This window comes from Lycium ferocissimum, chromosome 2 (genome assembly GCF_029784015.1).
Source record: "Lycium ferocissimum isolate CSIRO_LF1 chromosome 2, AGI_CSIRO_Lferr_CH_V1, whole genome shotgun sequence".
In the NCBI taxonomy this organism is placed as follows: Eukaryota; Viridiplantae; Streptophyta; class Magnoliopsida; order Solanales; family Solanaceae; genus Lycium; species Lycium ferocissimum.
Genome location: NC_081343.1, coordinates 70428744 through 70451344, shown reverse-complemented (window position 1 = coordinate 70451344; position 22601 = coordinate 70428744). Strand labels below are relative to the sequence as shown.

General features: G+C 32.7%; 2 protein-coding genes across 2 annotated transcripts; one reads left to right on the top strand and one right to left on the bottom strand.

Annotated features, from left to right (window-relative positions):
- Window positions 1-764: 764 nt before the first annotated feature.
- Window positions 765-7234, top strand: LOC132048396 (sister chromatid cohesion 1 protein 3-like). Its single transcript, XM_059439301.1, has 14 exons — window positions 765-969; window positions 2254-2515; window positions 2596-2642; window positions 2743-2792; window positions 2885-2952; window positions 3209-3582; window positions 4014-4125; window positions 4214-4386; window positions 4473-4546; window positions 4952-5329; window positions 5885-5985; window positions 6065-6197; window positions 6784-6912; window positions 7007-7234. The coding sequence occupies exons 1-13, from the start codon at window positions 846-848 to the stop codon at window positions 6883-6885; spliced, it is 1998 nt and encodes a 665-aa protein (XP_059295284.1). The 5' UTR covers window positions 765-845; the 3' UTR covers window positions 6886-6912; window positions 7007-7234.
- Window positions 7235-17792: 10558 nt separating this feature from the next.
- On the bottom strand, window positions 17793-18602 carry LOC132048395 (cyclin-dependent protein kinase inhibitor SMR6-like). Its single transcript, XM_059439300.1, has one exon. The coding sequence runs from the start codon at window positions 18489-18491 to the stop codon at window positions 18165-18167; it is 327 nt and encodes a 108-aa protein (XP_059295283.1). The 5' UTR covers window positions 18492-18602; the 3' UTR covers window positions 17793-18164.
- Window positions 18603-22601: the final 3999 nt, after the last annotated feature.

The following is a 22601-nucleotide window of genomic DNA, read 5'->3' as shown; positions in this document are numbered from 1 at the left end:
GATGTGAAAATTCAAGTTTTTGGACTGAAGTTCTCATCAGGGGGAGTTAATATGCGTTGTACTCTTTTTCCCTTTCAAGGTTTTTGTCCCACTGGGTTTTTTCTTGTAAGGTTTTTAATGAGGCAACCAAATGGTGTATTATTAGAAATGTGTACTCTTTTTCCTTTACTAGAATTTTTCCCAATGGGTTTTTTCTAGTAAGGTTTTAACAAGACACATTATCTATCAAATAGACATCCAAGGGGGAGTGTTATAAATATTATTTATTATTATGGATGTTTATCTTTAGGAGAAATATTAGGGTTAGTGACTTTGGGATCAAGTCACTTTTTCCCTATAAATATAAAGGTTCTCCTTCATTGTAAATCAATCCCTAACAAGAGAAATAAAAGAATTCCTCTCTTCTCTCTTTGTCTACAATATTGTTCTTGCTTGCTTTATTATTTTATAACAATTTGAAATAAATCTTAACTATTTTTACTTTGTTGCATTTTCTAAATTGTGGAATTATATCCTTATTTGACATTTTAAAATAAAGTACCAAAAATTAATCTACCAATGAATCGAGAATTTATTAATTTTTGGTATAAAAAGTTGGCACGATATAAATTTTACTAGGATAACCCACCGAATCCAACCATTGTCTTTCTATAATCACATTTATGAGGTAAATATTTTCCCTACTAATCAGGAAATCCAAAGCGTCATTATTTTTCCATATATTGGCGCCACATTCGAATTCCCGCCTTTCCATTTTTAGAACCGTAAAACCCTATTAATTAACCATCTAATATTAATTAATTAGGTCACCGGAAGGCATCTAAACTGAAAAAGTTGCCGTCATTATGTTCTATTCGCTAACACTTTTGGGTAGGAAAGGTCCATTAGCGACCGTATGGCAAGCAGCGACCATCCAAAGCAATTTAAAAAAGTCTCAATATGCTTCCACTAACATACTCTCTACTGTTGGTTTGTTCCCTATAATTTTTTAATCTTTCAGTACATATTTTTTATTTTTTATCGTGTTTTAATTTTCTTGAAAGTTTGCCCCTTTTTTATATTTGCCTAACTCTTTGGAAGGTTGTTACGAATTGTTTTACAATGTCTTGTATTATATCGTACTGTATTATTTTGATAAATACAAAAAGTTTTGATAGATCGTATCGTTTTCCGTCGTTACCTAATGTCATAGATCAACAATTTGAAGGATAAACCTACAAGAAAATTAGGGTAGAGCTACCCTAAAAAGGTAAGGTAAATGATAAAATAGAATTATTAGATAATAAGCAAAGACAAAACGAGAGAAAAAATAAGTTAACAACGAGATCACATCAAATCTGTCGTTACATAAATTGGACTTTTCGTCGTTACATAAAGATAGATTTAACGATATGATACAATAAAATTTAACTAACAATCAAAAGAAACATTGTATTTAAACTAACAACACAAAACATTACAACAAGGTCAAGTGTTTTATTTTTGTTTTTGTGGGAAATGATGGGTTGCCCCTTTTTTTCTGAGCCTTTTTTTTTTTTTGCTGTAATTTCATGGGGTTATTATCTGATTAATATTTTGCTGATATCAGTTCTGACTTTTTGTGAGATAAAGGTTTGTTCTTTTTCATTAAAGATTCCCCTTGTTATTGAGCTTGGAGTATTCCTAAACATAAAAGTAATAAACTTTAACATAGAAGCCATATAATTAACTCTTTGAATTTTTAGAAAAGTAAGAGACAACACGTCTTAATCTAAGTACCTAACTACAAATGAGGCTCATTGGAATCATTTGTAAATGTGAGTTCTGGACCTTTCTCTATAACGAGACTAAAGATTTGAATCAGACCATGATTTTTAATGCTTCTTTGTCTTCTCTGGTATATTCCAAGTGCACTTTGTTTTCATTGGATTATTCTTGATGCTCCCTTAATAGCTCAATTGCTATGCATTCATACACTCATAGTAGTAAATTATTTACTTCTTTATCGATTACTAGAGTTGATATTCTCCGAACCTGTCATCACTTTTCACGCTGATATCTTATAGAGAGCTTTTATCCAACTCATAGGTTGCTGGTGTTGTGAATCTTGTGAACAACGCAAGATTTCAAAAAAATGAAAGAAAGGATGCATAACAGCTTGACCTAAGTTGCTCTACATAAATATGTGACAGTAGTTTTGATATGCTCTTATTACAGTTTTTCTAAGTGTTTGCTCACTTTTACTGACGCTTATAGTTTGAAATTTATATCTAGAGCTCATCATGTTTCCGCAAGTACCCTTTGCACTGCGGCAGTATGGCACCCTTCTGCTTGGAGTTGTTCGGATACACTCAAAGCAAGTTGAATACTTTTTCCAAGACTGCAGAAACTTAGAAACGGGGATAAGAAAGGCATATTCTTTTACAAATGTCAATCTTCCGGAAGATGCCACTCATGCATCATACCACTCCATTACTTTGCCAGAAACATTTGAACTAGATGCCTTAGATTTTGATGATGATCTTGACCTGAATAGGTAATCTTGTCTGAGTGGTACTTTTTTAGTTTTAGTCATCTAAAGTCTGCAGGAAGTCATACGTGCATTTTGATTTCCAGGTTTGAGGATACTCATTTTAAAAATCAAGAAGAGATAACTTTGGGAGGTATGTATTTCGTTTTTTACTTAAATTTGTTTTAAGACCTTTTTTTGTTTCATTTTCATTAGTAATGACTTTTTAAATAATGAAATTCTTTTTCACATAGATCAAATACTAACACGTGAAGATCAGTATGTAGGTATTTTCATTGATGAGGTGGGTTTATCTTTTGCTTCATATTTGAATAAAATTCTAGATTTATTCACTCACATTGCAACATCAGTTTGATTAAGAGTTCGTTTTTACAGGACATATGGACGAGTTTGTCAAAACCGGGTGAAGTTTCTGGATTAGGTGGCCTGCCTTTGGAGCTAGAGTAAGGATCTAATTGACTATAGATGTAGATTGTTTCCGGTCATTGACATGTTTTGGATATATGTTCTGTTTGGGCTTTTTTCATTTTTGGCCCGTTGGCCGCATTAATTACAGGCGCTGGCCAAAATATACAAAACATATACACTGATTGTGTATATTATATGTATATTTACTTAATATGCAAAACATATATATTTGTCGGCTATTATATATTTAGGACGGTCCAAAAAGGTAATTACACCTTTCTGTTGCTGCAGTTCTGATCCTTCAAACCCAGATAGAACTTCTGGTCAATCTCAAAATTTTTCCCCTAAGAATCAGGAAGCATTAAACAAAGGAACTGTTCGCGAGGACATTCCTCAAGATATTCCAGAAATCGAAATCATGCGTGATGCTGTCCATGATCATGTTTATGAGAGTGTTCCGTTATGGCCGGACCACGGTAATGATGTGATGGAACCAGATAAAGCTCTGGAGGAACAGATCATGAAAGACAAGGAAACGGCAACCCCAGTTGTGGAAGAAATGGTGGCCTCTGGAGGACACACTCTCCCACTTCAACAACGAGAAGAACCACCTTCTACTACTGCAGCAGAGGTTCATGAATTCACTAATCCACAGATATTTTTCGGTGGGTGCAAGGGTCTTATTGTTAAACTCAAACTACAATCAAACCTCTTTATAACATCGTCGCCTGTTTCAATATTTTTTGGCTGCTATAAACGGAATAGAAAATATATAGTACAATCAAATTTCTCAATAACAACGTCGTTTGTTCTAATATTTTTTGGCTGCTATTATGAAATGTTGCTATAGAAAATATATAATATAACATAACATGAAAGATCGGTTCCGCAAAAAATATGGTTGTTATAGTGAAGTGTTGTTATATAGGATGACTGTTATAGAGAGGTATAACATAACATGGAAGATCGATTCCACAGAAACATTGTTGTTATAGTGAAATATTGTTACAGAGGATGGTTGTTATAGAGTGGTCTGATTGTATATATCTCATGCATACATGCTAATCCATAACTCACCCTTTTCATGAATATTCAGGTCATCAGTCACTTGATTTAGCACTTCGATCAACACCCCCACCTGAGGAGCCAAAAGCAAGGAGAAGAAAGCGAAAGCAAAAGCTAGATGAAGATATAGTTTTGTCGAATGCGTATGTTAACTTATCATCATCTGATTTAATACTAGATTTCTCTTCAACCATTAGTCTTTATGACGATGCATCATATCCAACACTACAGTTATATTCGAAGGTATCTAGACGATACCGGTGAATTGAAAAGAAACGAGAGACGTAGAAAAGATAACAGTGAATTGGAATGCCAGGAAAAGAAGGATCCTTTCTCTTTGGTCTTATGGAAACGAAACAAGAGATGTAGAAAAGATGAAATGTTATTTGAGCCTGTATTAACTGGTGGGTGTATAACAGAGCCTTTTTTAATCTAATATGTACGAGTCTGTATTATCTCCACTAGAAACTCAGCTGTTGTAAATTTGTAGGATTATGTGATGATCTTTGCAACATCTACAAGGAAGGTTTCATTTCAGAAAAAGTCAAGATGGCTTCCTCACAGGTAGGGGTGTCAAATGGGCGGGTTGGGCTGGATTTGAGCAGGTGAAAATGGGCTGAAAGAAATAAATGGAGGGGTCAATGACCTGTCCAAATATTACTTGGGCCGAAATGGGTTGGCATATAGTGGGCTAAAAAGTGCGTTATAACCCAACCCACCCAATTCTTGGAAAGTTTTAGGTTTTTTTTGTTTGTTCTTTTTATAATTTTAAGTACCTAATAAAACTATATTTTTTTTATTATTATTATAGCTATATATGACATATCAAATAAAATAAAAAATTGAAAATATTTTGACAATGTTTTTAACTTTTTATGGATCAATTTGGGCTACACGAGCTAAGCCCAAACTTAAGCGGATTGGACGGGTCATGTTTTTGTGGGCTAATTTTGCCACCCCTACTCACAGGAGGATCATGCAGAACCCAGTGGTAAATATTCCCCTCAACCTGTGAATGGTCTTGGGAATGAGATCGAAAGACTACGTGATAATCAAGACCATGCATGCACCAACTTGTTGTCTGAAATTTTGCCTTCACCAAATAAGTTCATTTCCTCTCCACCAGACCGAAGAGATGATTTCACTCCTGCTACAGCAACTGTTGGGACACAATCAGATCAGATGGGAAGAACTACGGAGAGTGGGGCCCTCCCGATGCCCGACCCAGCAGCATCTACTGGACATGTTGGTTCTGATATGGAGACCCCGTCAACATGGTACGAAGAGGGACTAGGTTTGGAGAATACAGTTCTGTCTGATATTCCTGTGTTTGATCATTCTGCTGGGGTATGTTTGTCTAGAGTAATCTCATTAGCTCTAGATTATCATTGTTTGTTTTATTGTTGAAGACTTAAGGAGCCGTTTGGCCACGAGAATTGTTCATTTTTTTCCAGAATATTTTTTTCATTGTATTTCAAAATCAGTGTTTGATTATAAAATTTTAAAATCCAACTTGAAGTTGGATCCCAAATTTGGAAACGTGCTCCAAACTTGTTTTCCAACTTCATCTTCACAAAATTTAAATAAAGTGCTCTCATCTCTCCTTTGCAAAAACTATAACCAAACACAACACCATCTTTAACTCCAACTTCATAAATTCCAAATAAAGTGAAAAATATTTGGAATCTATGGCCAAACCCCTACCTATATTGTTCTATTTTAGGCTAGTACTTGTAAAGAGAGAGTTCGGCTTTTGAAGTGAGTGGAAGATTATGTTTCATATCTGATTGTTCTAGTGGTTATTCTCATCAAGCTTGATTAAATTGTTACAGCCAAAAATGACATTTAAACTTTTAGTTCTTACCTGTTTTTCATCTGATAAATTGCTAAATACTAATGCAGGATCTGAATTTTCTGGATCAAGATGACGACACTCCTATTGGTCACTTATCAATTAAGCAAGGGGTAACACCAGAGTTTGACACATTACCTATTAGAACAAGGTAGCACTTGGTAAAAATTCTTCTCATAATATTGTTTTACTTTTGCAAGATAGTCTTTTAATGGTATATGATTTTGTAGAGCTATGGCTCAATTTTTGCAAGGGCAATCACCAGTAACCCCCATCTCAGAAAAGGCTATAAATCTTAGCTTAAATACAATTCTAGAAGGCAAAAACAGGACAATATGTGCTCGAATGGTTTTCGAGACTCTGGTAAGTCCTCTGCTAGTATTTCCATGATTATTATTGCTATTACTAGTAAAATCATTTTTAACTTACATAGGAAGGTATGGAGGTCGAGAATTAAGGTAGAAGGGTAGTAGGTAGGTAAGAGGGGGGGGGGGGGGTATCTGGAGTGCGGTACATATTCTTCTCATTTCTTTGACCTTTAGTAGTAGTACTCAGTTATCGCGTAACCACTTATTCTTGATGTGTATTAGCTGTTGCTGCATATGTCTTGTCTCTTGCTATTTTGCTGTCTAATTTCTTTAGCCGAGGGCCTATCGGAAACAGCCTCTCTACCCCACAAAAGTAGTCTGCTCCATCCATCTCCCCCACCCCCCCAAACCCCCATCCCACTTGTGGGATTACACCGGGTATGTTGTTGGTGTTGGTGGTGGTGGTGTTCGATTGAGTCAAGAAAAAGGTGTATCTATACGTTGACGCTTTTTAGTTGCATACATGTTAAGTTTTGTTGCTTAATCAATGATCATATTTAGTATAATGTGTATCTATTATTTAAGGAACTACTATTTCATCAGATTTTACTTGTTGTCTTCCTTCTGGAAATTGATTCCAGGTGTTGCAGAAATGTGGACTTGTCGATGTGAATCAAAATGAACCTTATGGTGATATAACTTTGAAGGTTACTTCCAAACTGAAGGAATGCTTTGCTAGCTGAGGTCATTGTGTAGATCTATATATAGAGGTAAGAGTTTAGTCCTATTTTTGACTGCAGGCTTTCCATTGCTTAAAGAAAAATGATGCATTCTTCTTAATGCAATTTTGTTTTTGAAATGCAGTTAAATTATTGTACAGACATACAGGATTAGCAAGCTATATGAGGATGTCTAAACTATTAGCATTAACTATGGCTTCAAGTAAATTGGCACTGTTTTGCTACTCTATGAAGTCTCTCTGCTGGCTGACTTTTTTTTTTTTTTTTTTTTTTCAGTTTCTGTTCTTTTAGGTACAGCTCCTTCTTTTTTCTTCTTTATAAGTCAAATAAAATCTAATAACTCGTTCAAAAAAAAAAAAAAAAATGCCCTTTTGTTCTATGCATCATTTTTTGGGCTTTTTATATGATTTGCTATAAGAGCTTTATAAATGATTATTTGACATAATATGTTAGTAATAGCCTTCAAAATAATTGGACATAATACGTTAGTAAATTCCAATCTCGCAAAGGATATTAGTATTTGTATTATTCATCACTTGCCTCCCCTCACCCTTTTCTTTAAACCATATCAAATATGAGAAGTCGAGCTTATTACCCATTCTTGTCTAACTTGTTCTAAACTTGCCCATTTGATACTATTGCTGTAGACCTAAATAAGATTTTCAAATGACTAGTAAAAAGGACGTGACAAATATAAACAAACCATCAGAGCAAGTTTGTTCAAACTGATTCGCCCAATTCTTACTTGAGAAAAACTAGCAATGTGCAAAATCAGACCGACAGAAGCAGACCAAATTAGTATCAGAAAAACCAACACAAGAAGCAGACCAAATTAGTAAAAGGAAAATAACACTCTATGTCTATTTTGAGAAAATATTAACCTGAAATGACCCATATTTCTAATACCCGGATTGGCCCTTTTATACATTATTATACACTTTTATACAAGGTTGATACATTATTTATAGTAAGTGTATAATGTTGTATATTGTGTGTATAAATAAGCACTATTGAAAAAAAAAATGGCTATGCGGATGTAAATTAAAAATATGGCTATGTGGATGTAATATGTTATACTGGATTGTATATTATTGAAATTACAAAATAAAAACTAGATAACTGGGGGAAATGAGTGGGAGAATTTGATTTATTTAGTTTTAAACTGCTCATGTATTTCTCACGTGCTAATTTTGTTAAATATAGCAAAGATTAGAAGTATTCAATTTTGATAAATATAAAAGATTATGTGTATATTATGTATATTGGCTAAGAGGTGTAAATACTTTTGGCCTAGCAGCAAAATGTATATTTCCTTTTTCAATACTAATAGCTAATAGAGCATGGTTATTCGTACAGCGGTACAAAAAGAAACAAGAGAAACGGAGATTGACGCTAATACTTTAAAGGTCTCATTTTTACTACTAGAGAAGTTGCTGTATGAATATATTCTTAATGTTCATGTCAGCTTAATTTGCCCCTCTATTTTTTGCTGGTGATGGACTGATAATCAACTTGATAACATAATCATGTACTATTATCTTGTCTATTTTTATTTCATCGATCATCCATTAAACATGGCTAAAATTCTACTTCCTTCGATAATTAATCATATAACCTTACCATGATTAATAATCATATCATTTTCAGAACTAATTGGTTTTGCTTGGTTCTACTAAAAAGTTGATGCTTAGTAAGGTTAAAAATGGGATAATCTTGATTATACAAATAATACTCCATAATATTCCACGAAAATTTCGGTAAACTCGTGTAAAATTGCAAACCAAACAAGCCAAATTCTACTTCTGTGATGTAATCCCTTTTTCTCTATTTAAGTGTATTATTTTTCTTTTTGGTCTATCTAAAAAATAACGTCTCTTTCTATATTTAGTAAATTCACCAATTATGATATTCTACATGGCAATTCTAAGAGTATAAGATTTAAATGATTCAACATATCTTTAATTTAAGACCATAAAATTCGAAAGTATTCATTTATTTTTTAAACTTTATGCCCAGTCAAACGAAGATACTAGGAATAGAAGCCGCAACTTAAATGACCCAAAAAGTGGGATTTGGAACCAAAATAACCCATTAAAAAAGAAAACGACATAAGTACCTTTTGCGCACCAATTTAGTGCGCAATAGGACTAAACTGTAAAATTAGTGCGCAATAGGAGTATTAAAAAAGGGCCCTTCTTCTTCCCTGCTGATCGGTCTCCCCATCTTTTTTTAAAATCAAAACTGCCATTATCAAGCAAAAAGACCTTGGTCCCACATCAAAAAACATCATTTTCGTGTTATTTTTTTAACTCGAAAGTCAATATTCTTGATATATTCAAAGCAAGGAACAAGTTTCAAAGCTTGGATTTCGGAATAAAGCGGCGTAGAACTCGATTTCAAAAACTCAAAAACAACCTTCAATCTAGGTATTTTACTATGAATTTTCTATTACATTATTAAATATATTATTATCCTACGCGTGATTATTGTGTAATAGTTGTGGATTTCGAAAAGAAAAAAAAATTAAGCAATTTTTTCTTGCGCAATTGGGGACTGTCCACTGCCCCTTTTTTCGTTATTTTTTTAATTTTTTTTATTAATTAATTGTTAATTGTTAGTTAGCTAATTGTTTATTTGTTAATTTTTATTAATTAATTGTTTGTTAGCTAATTGTTTATTTATTAATTATTTATTTAGTATTTGTTAATTGTTTGTTAGCTAATTGTTTATTTATTAATTATTTATTTAGTATTTGTTAATTGTTTGTTAGCTAATTTTTTATTTGTTTATTACTTATTTAGTATTTGTTAATTGTTTGATTAGATAATTATTTATTAATTATTTGTTCAGCTCCGGCAACATCTACATCTCCGAGCCAAGATGTAAGTGTTTAAAATAATTATTTTAATAAATTAAAATATTTATACTAATTATTATATAATTTTCCATTTCTTAGGTTCTAGTTCTAGCTCGGGCCCGCTCAGGAGATCTTTGAGGAGCCAGCTCAAGAGCCCGTCGACACATAGGTCTGATTTTTTATAATAAAATAATGTATTAATTAATTGTTTATATGTTATTTCATGTTTAGTTTAGAATAAATCTAAATTAAATTGTTTATATGTTATTTCAGGTTCATTCTTCTGTGCTTGTGGACCCGTCTCCTGTTGAGATTGAGTCATCTCCTGAAGCTGATGACATTTCGACCACCGCCGTCTCCCATAGGAAGCATATTTTCAGCAAGGGCTCAGAGAAGGGAAGGCAGGATGATCATGCTATAGAGCATGTACAGATTAAGAGGAAGAAGGGGGGTGGAGATGATGGTGAGGGTGGTGGGGTTCGCCTTAGGCCTAGGTTATTTTAAAGGCTCCCCATATGTGGGACCTAGGGGGTGGAGATTGTGTATTTGTAAATAAAATGTACATTTTATGTTAGTATATATTTTTTTTGGTATTATTTTTTTAATGATAATTAGTTATCTTAGTTTTTATTGTCGTTTAATAATAACTCATGTGACGTCCTAAATTAATCAAACCCTATAAAATAAAACACTTAAACCTAAAGATAATAGGTTTTCAAACACACAAAACTTACTTCGGGACACTTTACAATCCCTAAAACGACGATCCAAACATATATGTATACTTGATGTGTTGAACATACATTATTGTTCGCAGAAAAAGATATTCGATTTTATATAAAATATTGATATGCCGACGTTTTGAAACATGACTAATCTTTGGTTAAAGTACGGAAAAAACGTGAATTTCAAAACTTTTGAACAATGAACAATGGGTTGGGGCCGTTTTATTAAACCCCTTATTTAGTGCGCAATAAGACTACACTGCACACTAAATTAATACGCAAAAGGTATTTATGTAACTTTTTTTTCAAAAGGTTATTTTTGTCTCAAATGTCATTTTTTGAGTCATTTAAGTTGCGAACTCCAGGAATAGAGGGAGCATGGATTAAAATATCTGTGGCTCATCCACGTGGCGGAGTACCATAAGGAAGGAAATAGTCGTAGCCTAGCACCGCCTTTTGCGGGCTCATTATTGGCGCAAATCCAAAATATTCTTTTTTTAAGGTTCCCGCGGTGGAATTAACGGGCAGTTCGGGCAGGACAAAGATTTTTCTGCCATGGCTGGGGGCTGGCACCTAGAGCCCGACCCGTTTGAGCCGTAGATATTATTTCAAATAATATTTGCAAAATAAAAAATAAAATGTTTTTTAATAATTTGATCTATTCTTTCGTCTTCAAACTTGAAATTTTAAAAATATTTTTAATTAGTTTTTCAAATGAATAATGATTTCTCCATAAAATTTTAAAAAATAATTTCAAGTTTCATACTATATTCAAACACAAGTTCAAGAAAAATTGGTATATTCTTTTAGAAGCTTCTCATGTCCTTAAAGAATACTTTTAATCCAGTTTGATAATTGGTATATTCTGGCATGACCAAAATTTTAAGGTAAGTTTAATATTTTGCAAGTATATATTGTGTATTATATTTTAAACTTTTAATCCAGTTTGATAAAGTATTAACAACACTAAAAACCGAAATACAAAAAGAAAAGTTGATTCAACCATATCATGACTACGGCTTTGACGTTATAATTTGTGATTTGGGTTATACTCTTTATGCCATTTTTTTCAAATTCAAATTTTATCAAAAAATAAAAAATCATAGTCTAATTAATTTTATTTGAAAAAACAGATAATTTATGGTGAAGATAAATATGATAGGAGTACATCAATTCAAAATCAGGGGTAGGAATCCAATTAAGAGCCCGTTTGGATTGACTTATGAATGTTCGATTTCAATTTTTTTTGATGTTTACTCACAAAATTAAAATATTTTCATGTCTTAAAAATAAAATTTCAAAAAAATAATAATTTAACTTATTTATCTAAAAGGAGTACATCAATTCAAAAAAAATAAGTTTCTACTCAACTTATTTTTTTCACTTATGGGGTTTTTAGGATATCCAAACGGGCTCTAAGTTCCATAGGATTCCTTAAAGGGATGTGTACATGTTATCTTTTTCTTATTTCTTTCACACTCTTCCATGCATGTATATACTGCATTGGATTCCTCTTATCCTTTATCCAATGTATATTTGCACATTAATTAATAGTAATTTCCTCACCCGAAAAGATTATTATTACTGCCGGTGACTAGTAGAACTGTCTCTCTCACTACGTACCATCAAATGCAAGTTGAAATTTTTACTTGAACTCATTAATTTTCAATACCTAATAGAGTATGCTTGCCAGGAGAAGAAGAAAAAGAGAACTGAAGACCGACTATAAGTATAGAGTAATTAACAGTTCTAGAACGTTTTCATTTATTACAAGAGGTAGAGAAGTTGTGAAAAGTTATTACATGATCCAAACTAAGGTGTCGTTTGGACATGTTTTGAAACCTCAAATCATGTCTTTGTGGATGATTTGGGATTTTATCCCATGGTTTGAAACCATGAGATGAAATCGCATGTCCAAACGCTGATTTCAAATCGCATGTCCAAACCCCTACTAAGGTTATTCTTAGCTCTAACTGTAATAGAATTACTTAGGGTAGTGATGAGATGGATATGACGCATTCATTCTTCGCTGGAGGTCTCGAGCCCTGAATATGAAAACAGTTTAGTCGGGATCGCGAATAACCTTATGCTATACGCATTCAGATTAATCAGGGTCCTGATACTAGTATCAAGCATCGGTGGGGAAACAAAAAATAAAATAAACGTGAACTCTTTCATTTATCCATGATACTATATGGTTTCTTTGCAAAAATTAAGTCAAGATACTCCCTCCTTCCCATATTAGTTGTCCACATTATTATAAATATCCGTCTCAAAATACTTGTCCATTTACAAAATCAAGATTTAAGTAATTAAATTTTCCTGTTTTGCCCTTAACATTAATTGTTTTTTAAAGTAACTAATATTGATTAGACTGCAATTAATTGGAGAGAGATAAGGATAATGTAGTAAAAAAAACACTTTTACGTATGAGCTCTTAAAGAGCGTGTAAAAGGAAAGATGGACAAGTAATATGAGACGGAGGTAGTAATGTGTTAGCGACTCTATTGCACGAATAGAGAGAGAAATGTACATAAAGCTTAGTGTAAATTAATCAATTTCAAGCTTCGACAATTTTCTCATCCAAAGAGAGAAGAAGAGGAAACCATATGTCGAGAACTGCTGTTATATTTGGTACGATAATTATAAAAGAAAACCAATAGAGTGCATTTGTAAATAACACAATAGTAAAAATTAGCCCATATAAATTTGACTTTTTGAAACTACATGGAAATTTAACACACTAATATCTGAATAGTTACAAGTATCAGTTCTAATCAATTGAGTTTCTCCAATTTAATTCGTTCACAGTTGAAAACTGCACGGTAACTGAACAGAGAAAAGAAAGAAAATATAATTCTAAGTTCTAACAATCACAAATCTGACTCACTCCGTAGTTCGATTAGAGATTAGTAGCACTAGTCCTACCAAATTACTCCTATTATTTTCTCCATAAAAAATCCCTATGGTAATATGATATGTTGTTCCTTTTTTCGAGGACTCTAAGGATAACTTCACTATTTAGATCTTTTATCATTAGACATTTACAAATTAGAACGAAAGCGTCTTGCTTCCTTCAGTGTCCCCACACGCAAACAACTGATGATTTATTTTACTGTTGGCAGTGACGGATCCAAGTTTGAAATTTATAAATTTTACCTCAAGTTAATAAGATTAACAATTAAATATTTATAGATATATAGTAAATTTCTTAAAATAAATATAAAGATTGAGAAAAAGTCTGCGTGTTCACATAATCCCAGTGGGTTAAGGCTAAATCCGCCTCTGATATTTAGTCTGTTGGAATCTTGTTTAACACTAATTAAGTTTATGAATATGAGATGCATGATATGCCCGAGATTAAGTCAAATTTCAATTTACAATAGTGCATATGATATGTAAAGGCAGTCAAATTTCAGTCACAGTGCACATATGTTAAAGTAAATGCTAATTACATCATTAATTTTTCCAATTTTTTATTCCACCATAAATGGCGTTTGAAATTTTTGACTTCTACTCTTTTTAATGTCTTTAAAAGAGCTAACAGGTGTACTATTAATAATAGCCTGATATATACTAGTTCTATCTGTATGCTTCAAAATTCAAATAACTGTTCTAATAGGAATATATATTTGGTTTCCTTAGACTAGCTAGCAAGATATACAAGCCAGGCATTTTCCCTCAGTATTTGATTCTTTTTCAAATGAGAAATTATTTATCAAATTGGAGCATTTTCTCCTGCACCTTAGACATAAAATAGAGAATTTAAAATTTGAAAACATATTTGAGAAGTTTTCAAGTTTCAAATTATCTATCTCAAATTTTCAATATAGGGCCTGAGAAGTATGTTAGAGTTAGACTCATTATTGGAGAGATAGAAACCTTAGCATTAACTACGGTCTAAACACAATAATGGAGCATTTATTATGCGAACCAAGAGGAGTAAGTAGTGGTAGTAAATTTTAACTAGAGGAGTATTTGTTTGAATTACTCATCTCTTTTTAAATATCTCATTTTTTTATCACTTCACTCATTGAAATAGCAAGGTTAAATTTAAAAATTATTAACGTTAGGATAAGATAAGATATACTATTTTAATATATTAGTACCATATATATTGGTAAGGGCTTTCTGAAACAAAATGTCCGAATCCCTAGAGGAGTAAGGTCACAGACACTCTACCCTTTCCTGCATTTCACGCGCGTTGTGGAATTTCACTGGATTGTTGTTGTTGTGTATATAGGGAACAAATAAAGATTATAATAAAGTGGTAAGTAATCTTTCATTTAGGTTTCGGATTGGAGGTCTAACTTTCGATGCGAATCCGAATTTAATATATCGAAACCAAAAAAGTACATAGATAGACAATTGATGATTTTTTTTTTAATTAAGAAGATTACAAATAAATGCGGTATAAAGAGATCCTTTCGGCCGCATCTGCCATCAGCTGTTTCCCAGAAGGTAACAATGGTAAAAAAGATTGACACTTATCCAAAAGGTAATTTTAAGGAATCCAATGAAACAATCACAAAGGAATTTGTAGTACTCACTCCGTTTCATACTACTAGGCCATATTATTAAAAATATATGTATCAAATTATTTGTTCATTTAAAAATTAAGATAAAATTAACTAAATCTTTCTCATCTTACCCTTAGTATTAAATGTTCTTAAAAATAATCAATATTGATTAGAATGTACTTATTGGAGAGAGATAGGGGTAAGATAATAAACACATCTTTTATTAATGATTTGTTAAGGGGCGTGCAAAAGGAAAAATGACCAAGTAATATAGGACGGAGGGAGTACTGAATTCAACTCTGCTTTTTAATTAGTGGAACTTCGCTGCTTTTTAATTAATGGAACTTCGTTTTTAGGTTAATCCAAACACTAAACATGGAGTCTGACATGGTGAGTTTCCAACCTTTGCTGCTGTTGCAAATTGCTAATGCATTTTTTTCTTCCTAAACTATGCTGATCCCTATGAAAAATTATTTAGGTTGAAGGACTTAAAGAACTTCCTCATCACTTTCTAATAAGCTAATCATATTTAATTACACATTTGGCCATTTGGTAATTAATTTTTACATTCGCTAGCCAATATATGTAATATATATATATATATATATATATATATATATATATATATATATATATATATATATATATATATTATGTGTATATTATATATATGCCAGACTATTTTTCTTTTTCGGTGGGCGGCTATTTATTTCAATTTTCCTTTATTAACTACAAAGAACTATGATGGGATATTTCAATTTTCCTTTCTTAAGTACAAAAAACTATGACGGGATAGTTCTACGGTAGGTGGCTATTTATTTCAATTTTTATTTTATGGTATGAATATTTTCCATTTAATGGACGCCACATGGCATAAATGCGATTAACCGAGTCAGTGAATATCAGTGGGAAAATCGGGAAAAAGAAGACACTTTAAAGGTAATATTCACTATTTCAACTTGGTGGGTTGGTTGAAATTAATCAACTAACATACCACAAAGTTTATATTTATCCAAAAGCACTCCAATTGCATATTAGAGGCGCAACACCACAAACAATCAAACAAAAGGCAATTTTTCTTTGTCATCAAGTAGTATCAAAAGCAAGGAATGAATTTGAATATCTACCAAACAATTTAAACCCCACCTAGGATTCTCAAACAGTAACATCTTTTTTGTCTTTTAATCACAAATGAATCATTCCGAGGAAGAATTGGTTTTGCCAAATACAGATTTGCAGATGCAGTTGGGACCCGTGAAGCTGGACTTGAAAGTCTAAGGAGGAAAGGCTACAACTATCATTGTTTATAAGTATTACCCTATGTCATTTTTTTTTTTTTTCAATTTAACACATATACAGAGAGTATATAAAATTTACACTACTAATTAACATAAGTTTAACTTATTATAACAGGTTAGTTTTTATATTTTGCAAGTTACCGCAGTACACATTTGTTATGAAAATTACTTATAATTGGCTCCTAAGTGACCTAATAGTAGTTTAGATTTTTTAAAAGTATCAATGGATATTAGTTAAATTTTTTTTTTTTAATTAGATGTCCCGAAGGCAGGGGAGGATACACCCTCGGCAAAAAATTACACTGTATATATAAGGTATTTTTATATGTTTTATGTACATATATAGATTTTGAACAACCTGTATACAAGAGTAGGGGTTGGTTCAGTGGTTTAGGGTGTTTAAAATTCACCTTAAGGTTCCAAATTCAAGCCTCGGACACTACATTTTTATTTTTCGAACCCCTTCAGAGAATATCTTAAATCCGCCACTGCCTGAAGGGACTCAATCTATGACATACTAATCACATTTAAGTAGGTTTATTATTCACGTAAAAATCCATTTAACCCTAGTTCAGCCGGTAAAGTATTTGTAGTCGATTGTACCTTCATGCAGGATTTGTGGAGGGAAGAAATTGTAGTATAAATTCCTTCCTATACAGTTCAAGTATCGATCTCTCTACCACCTGTGGTGGAGCTGGAAATTTATATAGGGAACTCAAAAAAGCTATAGCATTTTTGACGTGTCAATCAATTTGGCCAAGCATCCGTACAGTATCTCTCAGCCATAAGAAAGATTTACCTTTGTCAAATTTAAAATGTATTGGCTGACTTTTGTTTTCTTCTTCCTAGTAGATTATTAATCCCACCTAGTTTGCTTTACTCAGCTTCAAAAAGCACGTGTCTCTTCTTGTTTAGTTAAGAAAAAGGCACTAGTTGCAAGTTGCAACAACAAAAAATTACTCTTTAACTTTAAAAAAATTGAAATTTGAATTTCTGATTTTGTAGTTTACTTGTTATGTGAATTCAATGCTAGGATTCACTTTCTGGAATTTGAAATCGTAACAGTTTGAATTGCTTTACTTTCTTATATTTAAGTGGAAGAAAAAATACTGAGATTTTCTTACTTCATTGAGTAAAAAATCTGCAGTACATTAACTAATTTGCAGAAACCATAGCTAGTATTCTGCATATTACATCATTAGTATCAGAATCTCAATCTCAAAAGCCTATTTTACATTAAATTAAAATAAAAAAGAATTCAGCCAAAGAAGATACTGGAATTTTCTTAGTTTTATAGATAAAAATTTAACTAAAGTAGCTAATGTACTGAGACCATATCTAGTATTCTTCATCATCATCATTATCTCAGACTCAAAAGCCTGAGCTACCAAAAAAAAATAAAAAATTAAGGACTTAAAATAAAACAGAACAAGAGCAAAACAAAAGGCCATAATGCTGAGATTCTTCTTAGTTTTATAGATAGAAATTGAACTAACACTAGCTAATCTACTGAGAAGAAGAACCATATCTAGTATTTTGTATATTACATAATCATCATTATCTCAATCTCAAAAGCCTAAGCAACTACAAAAACTCTCAATCTCAAAAGCCTAAGCAACTACAAAAACTAACTTAAGAAGAAAAAAACAGAACAAGAACAAAACAAAAAGCCATAATACTGAGAATATTCTTAGTTTTATAGATAGAAATTGAACTACACTAGCTAATCTGCTAAGACCATATCTAGTATATATTCTGTATATTACATTATAACATCTAAATCTCAAAAGTCTAAGCTACTGAAAAAACTAATAAACTTAAACAAAAGGACTTCTTTCTGGTTGCATAAGGTGTTATTGTTTGGCCCTTCACTAATTATGGTCTAATAATTTGCTCTCTCCACATGTCGAATAATAAACACAGATTCAAGATCTGGTGGATTAAAGAACTCTCTGGCACCATTATAATGACACGTAGATGCAGGCCGGCGCTTCACCGGAGCCGGTGGACATGGAAGTTTTTCCGGTATCCTTGAATCTCTTGCTGTTGGAGTTGTTGACCTTTCTTCTTCTTCGTCTTTAAATTCTTCTTTATTTGGCTTTGTGGATATTGATTTCAGTTTAGGCCTAAAGGCTATTCCAGCAATTACCCACATTTTGTTCTCTTCTTTGCTTCCATCTACTAATTGATGTTTCTTTGAAAACCCCATGTCTGTATTCTTGAAAAAGAAACAAAACTTTGTAATGAACAAAAGAAAAAGATTTATCCTTTGGATTTTCTTGAACACAAAGACTCTTCTTTTATCAAGAATCTATGTAAATTGGAGGGTATAAAATTAAATGGAAAGAAGAAGAATGAATGAACTAAAAGGGTCTTTCTTGATTTTGCACTAAGATTCTAAAACTATAAGGGAGAAGAGAGAAAAGGGTTGGTCTAAAATGTAAAAGACTTCGAATGAATGAAAAAGGAGAGAAGGCGGCAAAATAAGGGGCAAATTTATAAAGAAAATAGAAGATCCAAATAAACCTAATTTGGTTAAGATTATATACTAATCTATAATCATAAGGCTATATAGGGAGTTGATAAGAATAAGAATTTTGTGACAGATTTTTATTTTTTTATTTTTTTTATTTTTTTGGGATGCCCGTAAAATTTCGGGCAATGGGCAGCTGAAACCCAGTGAAAATTTTAGATTTTGGCGCCAGAATTTGGTGTTTTTGGGACAACGGCTCTCTTTCCCGCCAATACTTTTGGTTTTTAAAGTTTACCCCTCTTTCCCCAATCATTAGTTCTTGGATTTCATTAAAGGCCCAAACCTGCTCCTTCAAAAGCCCTTCAATTATAGGCCCAATTAAAAGGGGCTCTTACAATAAAATAAGGCCCAAACCTGCTCCACCAAAAGCCATTCTAAACCAGATGATTTACAAGAATAATCTTAGAAATTGGTGGTCTTGAACTTTTGACTCCGCTTGATTCATGGTAAAATTTCAACGGTCATTTGCACGATTTAGCTGCAAAGGCACTGGCCTTTAATTTTTGTCCCTTAAATTTTTGGTCTTTAATTTTTTCCCTTCATCTAATGGCCCGAGGTTTTGGGTTCGAACCTCGGCTCACTAAAAAGAAAAAAGAAAAAAAGTTAGTAAGACAAATGTTTGTAGCATAATTACGCCTATTCGGCCAAAAGCTAGGCCCTAAGGCAGAGATTTGCTTTAAGGCAAACTTTTATCCAAACTCTGCCTTATAAGGTGCAAACTCTACCTTTAAGTAGCGTTCGAATCCAAAACTCCATCTTGCGATTTTTTTAAAATTTTTGATAGAGCAAAGGTTCGAATCCAAAACCCATGAGTTTTTTAGGCAGAGGGCAAAAATTAATAACTAGTGCCTTTGAAGGACATTCCACACAAAAAAAATGAAATTTCAAGTTTAAGAGCCCGTTTGGATTGGCTTATAAGTTCAGCTTTTTTGAGTGTTTGGCTTGCCAGTTTAAAGCCATTTTATGCTTAAAATAAGCCCAAAAATTAATTCTACATTTGAAGCATTTTATCTAAAGTTGAACATATTTAGTTTTAAAACTTATGTCGCTTTTTTAAAGTCCATCCAAACAGGCTCTAAGAAGTTTTGGCCATGAGCAACACTTTTATTTATTGACCTTGACAAGTTTGTCCATAAGACAAGCGGGGGTTAAAAGTTCAAGACCATCAATTTCCAAGTTCATTGGATGTAGTTTCTTTGTTCCAAGCCTTGAATATATGATTTATTTGTCTACAATTCCCGAAAGAGGTGCAAAATTAGAAATTCTTAGATCAATTGCACATATGGAGCCCAAGATATTATTATATTTATAAATACATAGTTCTTCACTACCTCTTGTTAGTCTCGCGTGGCATTCTGTACATTCATTTGTGAATTAGCTTCCAACATGCTCTGATAAATTTATAAACTTTTCTAAACCGAAGAGCCTCAAAACACTAGGAAAATTCAAGTATAGTTGGCTTTCATCAATTGCTATATAAATGATAAATAATCTGTTCGGAATCACTAAGGGCCTGTTCTGAACCTAAAACTATTTCTTCGGCAGAGTATAACTGCATTTTAATATAATAATTAAAGACGCCATCTATCCACTAACTTCATATGGATGCTAGCTCATTATGATAGAGACGTCCCAGTATAAGTTTGAAAACGAAGATCACTACAAGCATAGGCAGATATATATATATATATATATATATATATATATATATATATATATATATATATATATATATATATATATATATATATATATATATATATATTGAAGATAACAAGGACGGGTGATGCAATAGGGGGCGGAGCTATTCGTGAAGGAGGTTCGATTAAATTTACTTCACCAGGAAATTGTACCTTGTATATAGGTAAAAAGAATATTTGTGATTGAATCCTCTCTAAATAAAGAAAACTTTTGACATAATGGTAATTTTTTGAATCCCCTGTTAGAATTTCTAACACCGCTACTAAATACATTTATATTACATTTGTCGACAGCTATTTTCGATGATTATACTGCTCCATCCAAGCTCGATCAGTTCAATATAACTTTTTACGATACTATCTCAATTCAATATAACTTTTTACGATACTAACTCAAGATTTTATATATTCAATTATAACTATAATTTTGGACTTAAAACCTTACTTACACCTAGTGTTTACACCAAACTGACTAATCAATGACATATGCTTTATCATATCACTCTTACATTAAATTAAAGTTAATTAATATACATTGACTTCTTAATTTGTTATTTAATCATAATAAATTAGTATAATTTGATATAAACTATTTTTTTTTACCGCATGTTAGTGGTGTCTTGCATGGCATTTTGGTGTTGTAGCATTGCAGAAAATATTGTCATTTTTTGTGTGCGGAGTGCCCTTCAAATGCACTGGTCTTTAATTTTTGCCCCTCGAATTGTTGATCTTTAATTTTTGTCCTTCGGCTAAAACTCTTAAGTTCCGAATTCGAATCTCCGCTCAGTCAAGAATTTAAAAAAATTTCGCCAGATAGAACTTAAATTCGCAGAGTTTTGCCTTCAAAACTTTGCCTTAAGGCAGAATTTCGAAGGCAAAACTCTGCCTAAAGGTAAAATTTTGAACCCAAAATTCTGCCTGCAAGCCTAACTTTGGCCCGAATAGGCCTAAGTTTGCCATAAAACTCTGACTTGTGATTTTTTTGACTGAGTCCTGATTCGAACCCAAAATTCATGGTATTCGGCGAAGGGTAAAAATTAAATATCATCAATTCGAGGGGCAAAAATTAAAGACTACCCTAAAATAAGGACATTCCTGCTAATTGCCCAAATATTATCCTTTTTTTTGCGCGGATTACCCTTCATTTGGGTTGGTCTTTAATTTTTGTCCTTCAAATTGGTGATGCTCTTTAAGTTTCTGCCTTCGCCTAAAGTTGTGAGTTTGAGCATGAAATAACGCCAGCTAAAAAAGAAAAAAAATTGCAAGGTAAAATTTGCGGCAAAATTCTGCCCATGCAAGTTCGGATAGAATTTGGGTCTTAAAGGCAAAAATTAAAGATCACCAATTTGAGGGACAAAAATTAAAGACCCCCTCCAGCGGAGGACAATCCTGCAAATTGGCCAAATATTATTGGAGCAGCATGGTGGGGGCCGGGCCTGAGTCTAATGGACGGTGAGTCGGCCTTTGTGGGACAACCCAATATGCATCACACTGCGCCAGCTCATATGTTATTGACCTTAAGATTCTTTTTGGGCCCCCCTATTATTCCCGTCAACAATTGCTGACAGGATAACGTTAGATGGATTAATCAGCATTATCATCTCATTTATTCTTTAACTTAGTCCAAATCAAATTAAATGTTTCATTGACTGCCCACTTTTTTACATTTTTTTGTGCGGATTGCCCTTCAAAAGCACTGGTCTTTTAAGTTTTCCCATGGCTAGAAGCTCGGATTCGAACTCTTATTCAGTTAAAAAATTTTAAAAAAAATACAAAGCACAAATTGAGATTCGCAAAGCAGAGTTTTACATGCTTCAAGCAGAATTTTAAATGCAAATTCTACCTGCAGGCAGAGTCTGCAAAACTCTACCCGCAGGCATACAAAACTCTCCTGCAGCCTTGCAATTTTTTTTTTTACTGAACCGGGACTCGAATCCCAAACCTCATGATATTAGGCGAAGACAAATATTAAAGACCACCAATTTAATGGGCAAAAATTAAAGACTACCCCAAAATAAGGGTATTCCTGCGAATTGCCCACTTTTTTACTCGCATATACTTTTCAGTTTTCTCAATGCACTCGATG

Coding starts and splice junctions, on each gene's coding strand:
- LOC132048396 (XM_059439301.1), top strand. CDS start 846: ATGTTCTATTCGCTAACACTTTTGGGTAGGAAAGGTCCATTAGCGACC. Junction 2,953..3,208: donor GGCCTGCCTTTGGAGCTAGA/GTAAGGATCTAA, acceptor CTGTTGCTGCAG/TTCTGATCCTTCAAACCCAG. Junction 4,126..4,213: donor GATATAGTTTTGTCGAATGC/GTATGTTAACTT, acceptor CCAACACTACAG/TTATATTCGAAGGTATCTAG.
- LOC132048395 (XM_059439300.1), bottom strand. CDS start 18,491: ATGGGGTTTTCAAAGAAACATCAATTAGTAGATGGAAGCAAAGAAGAG.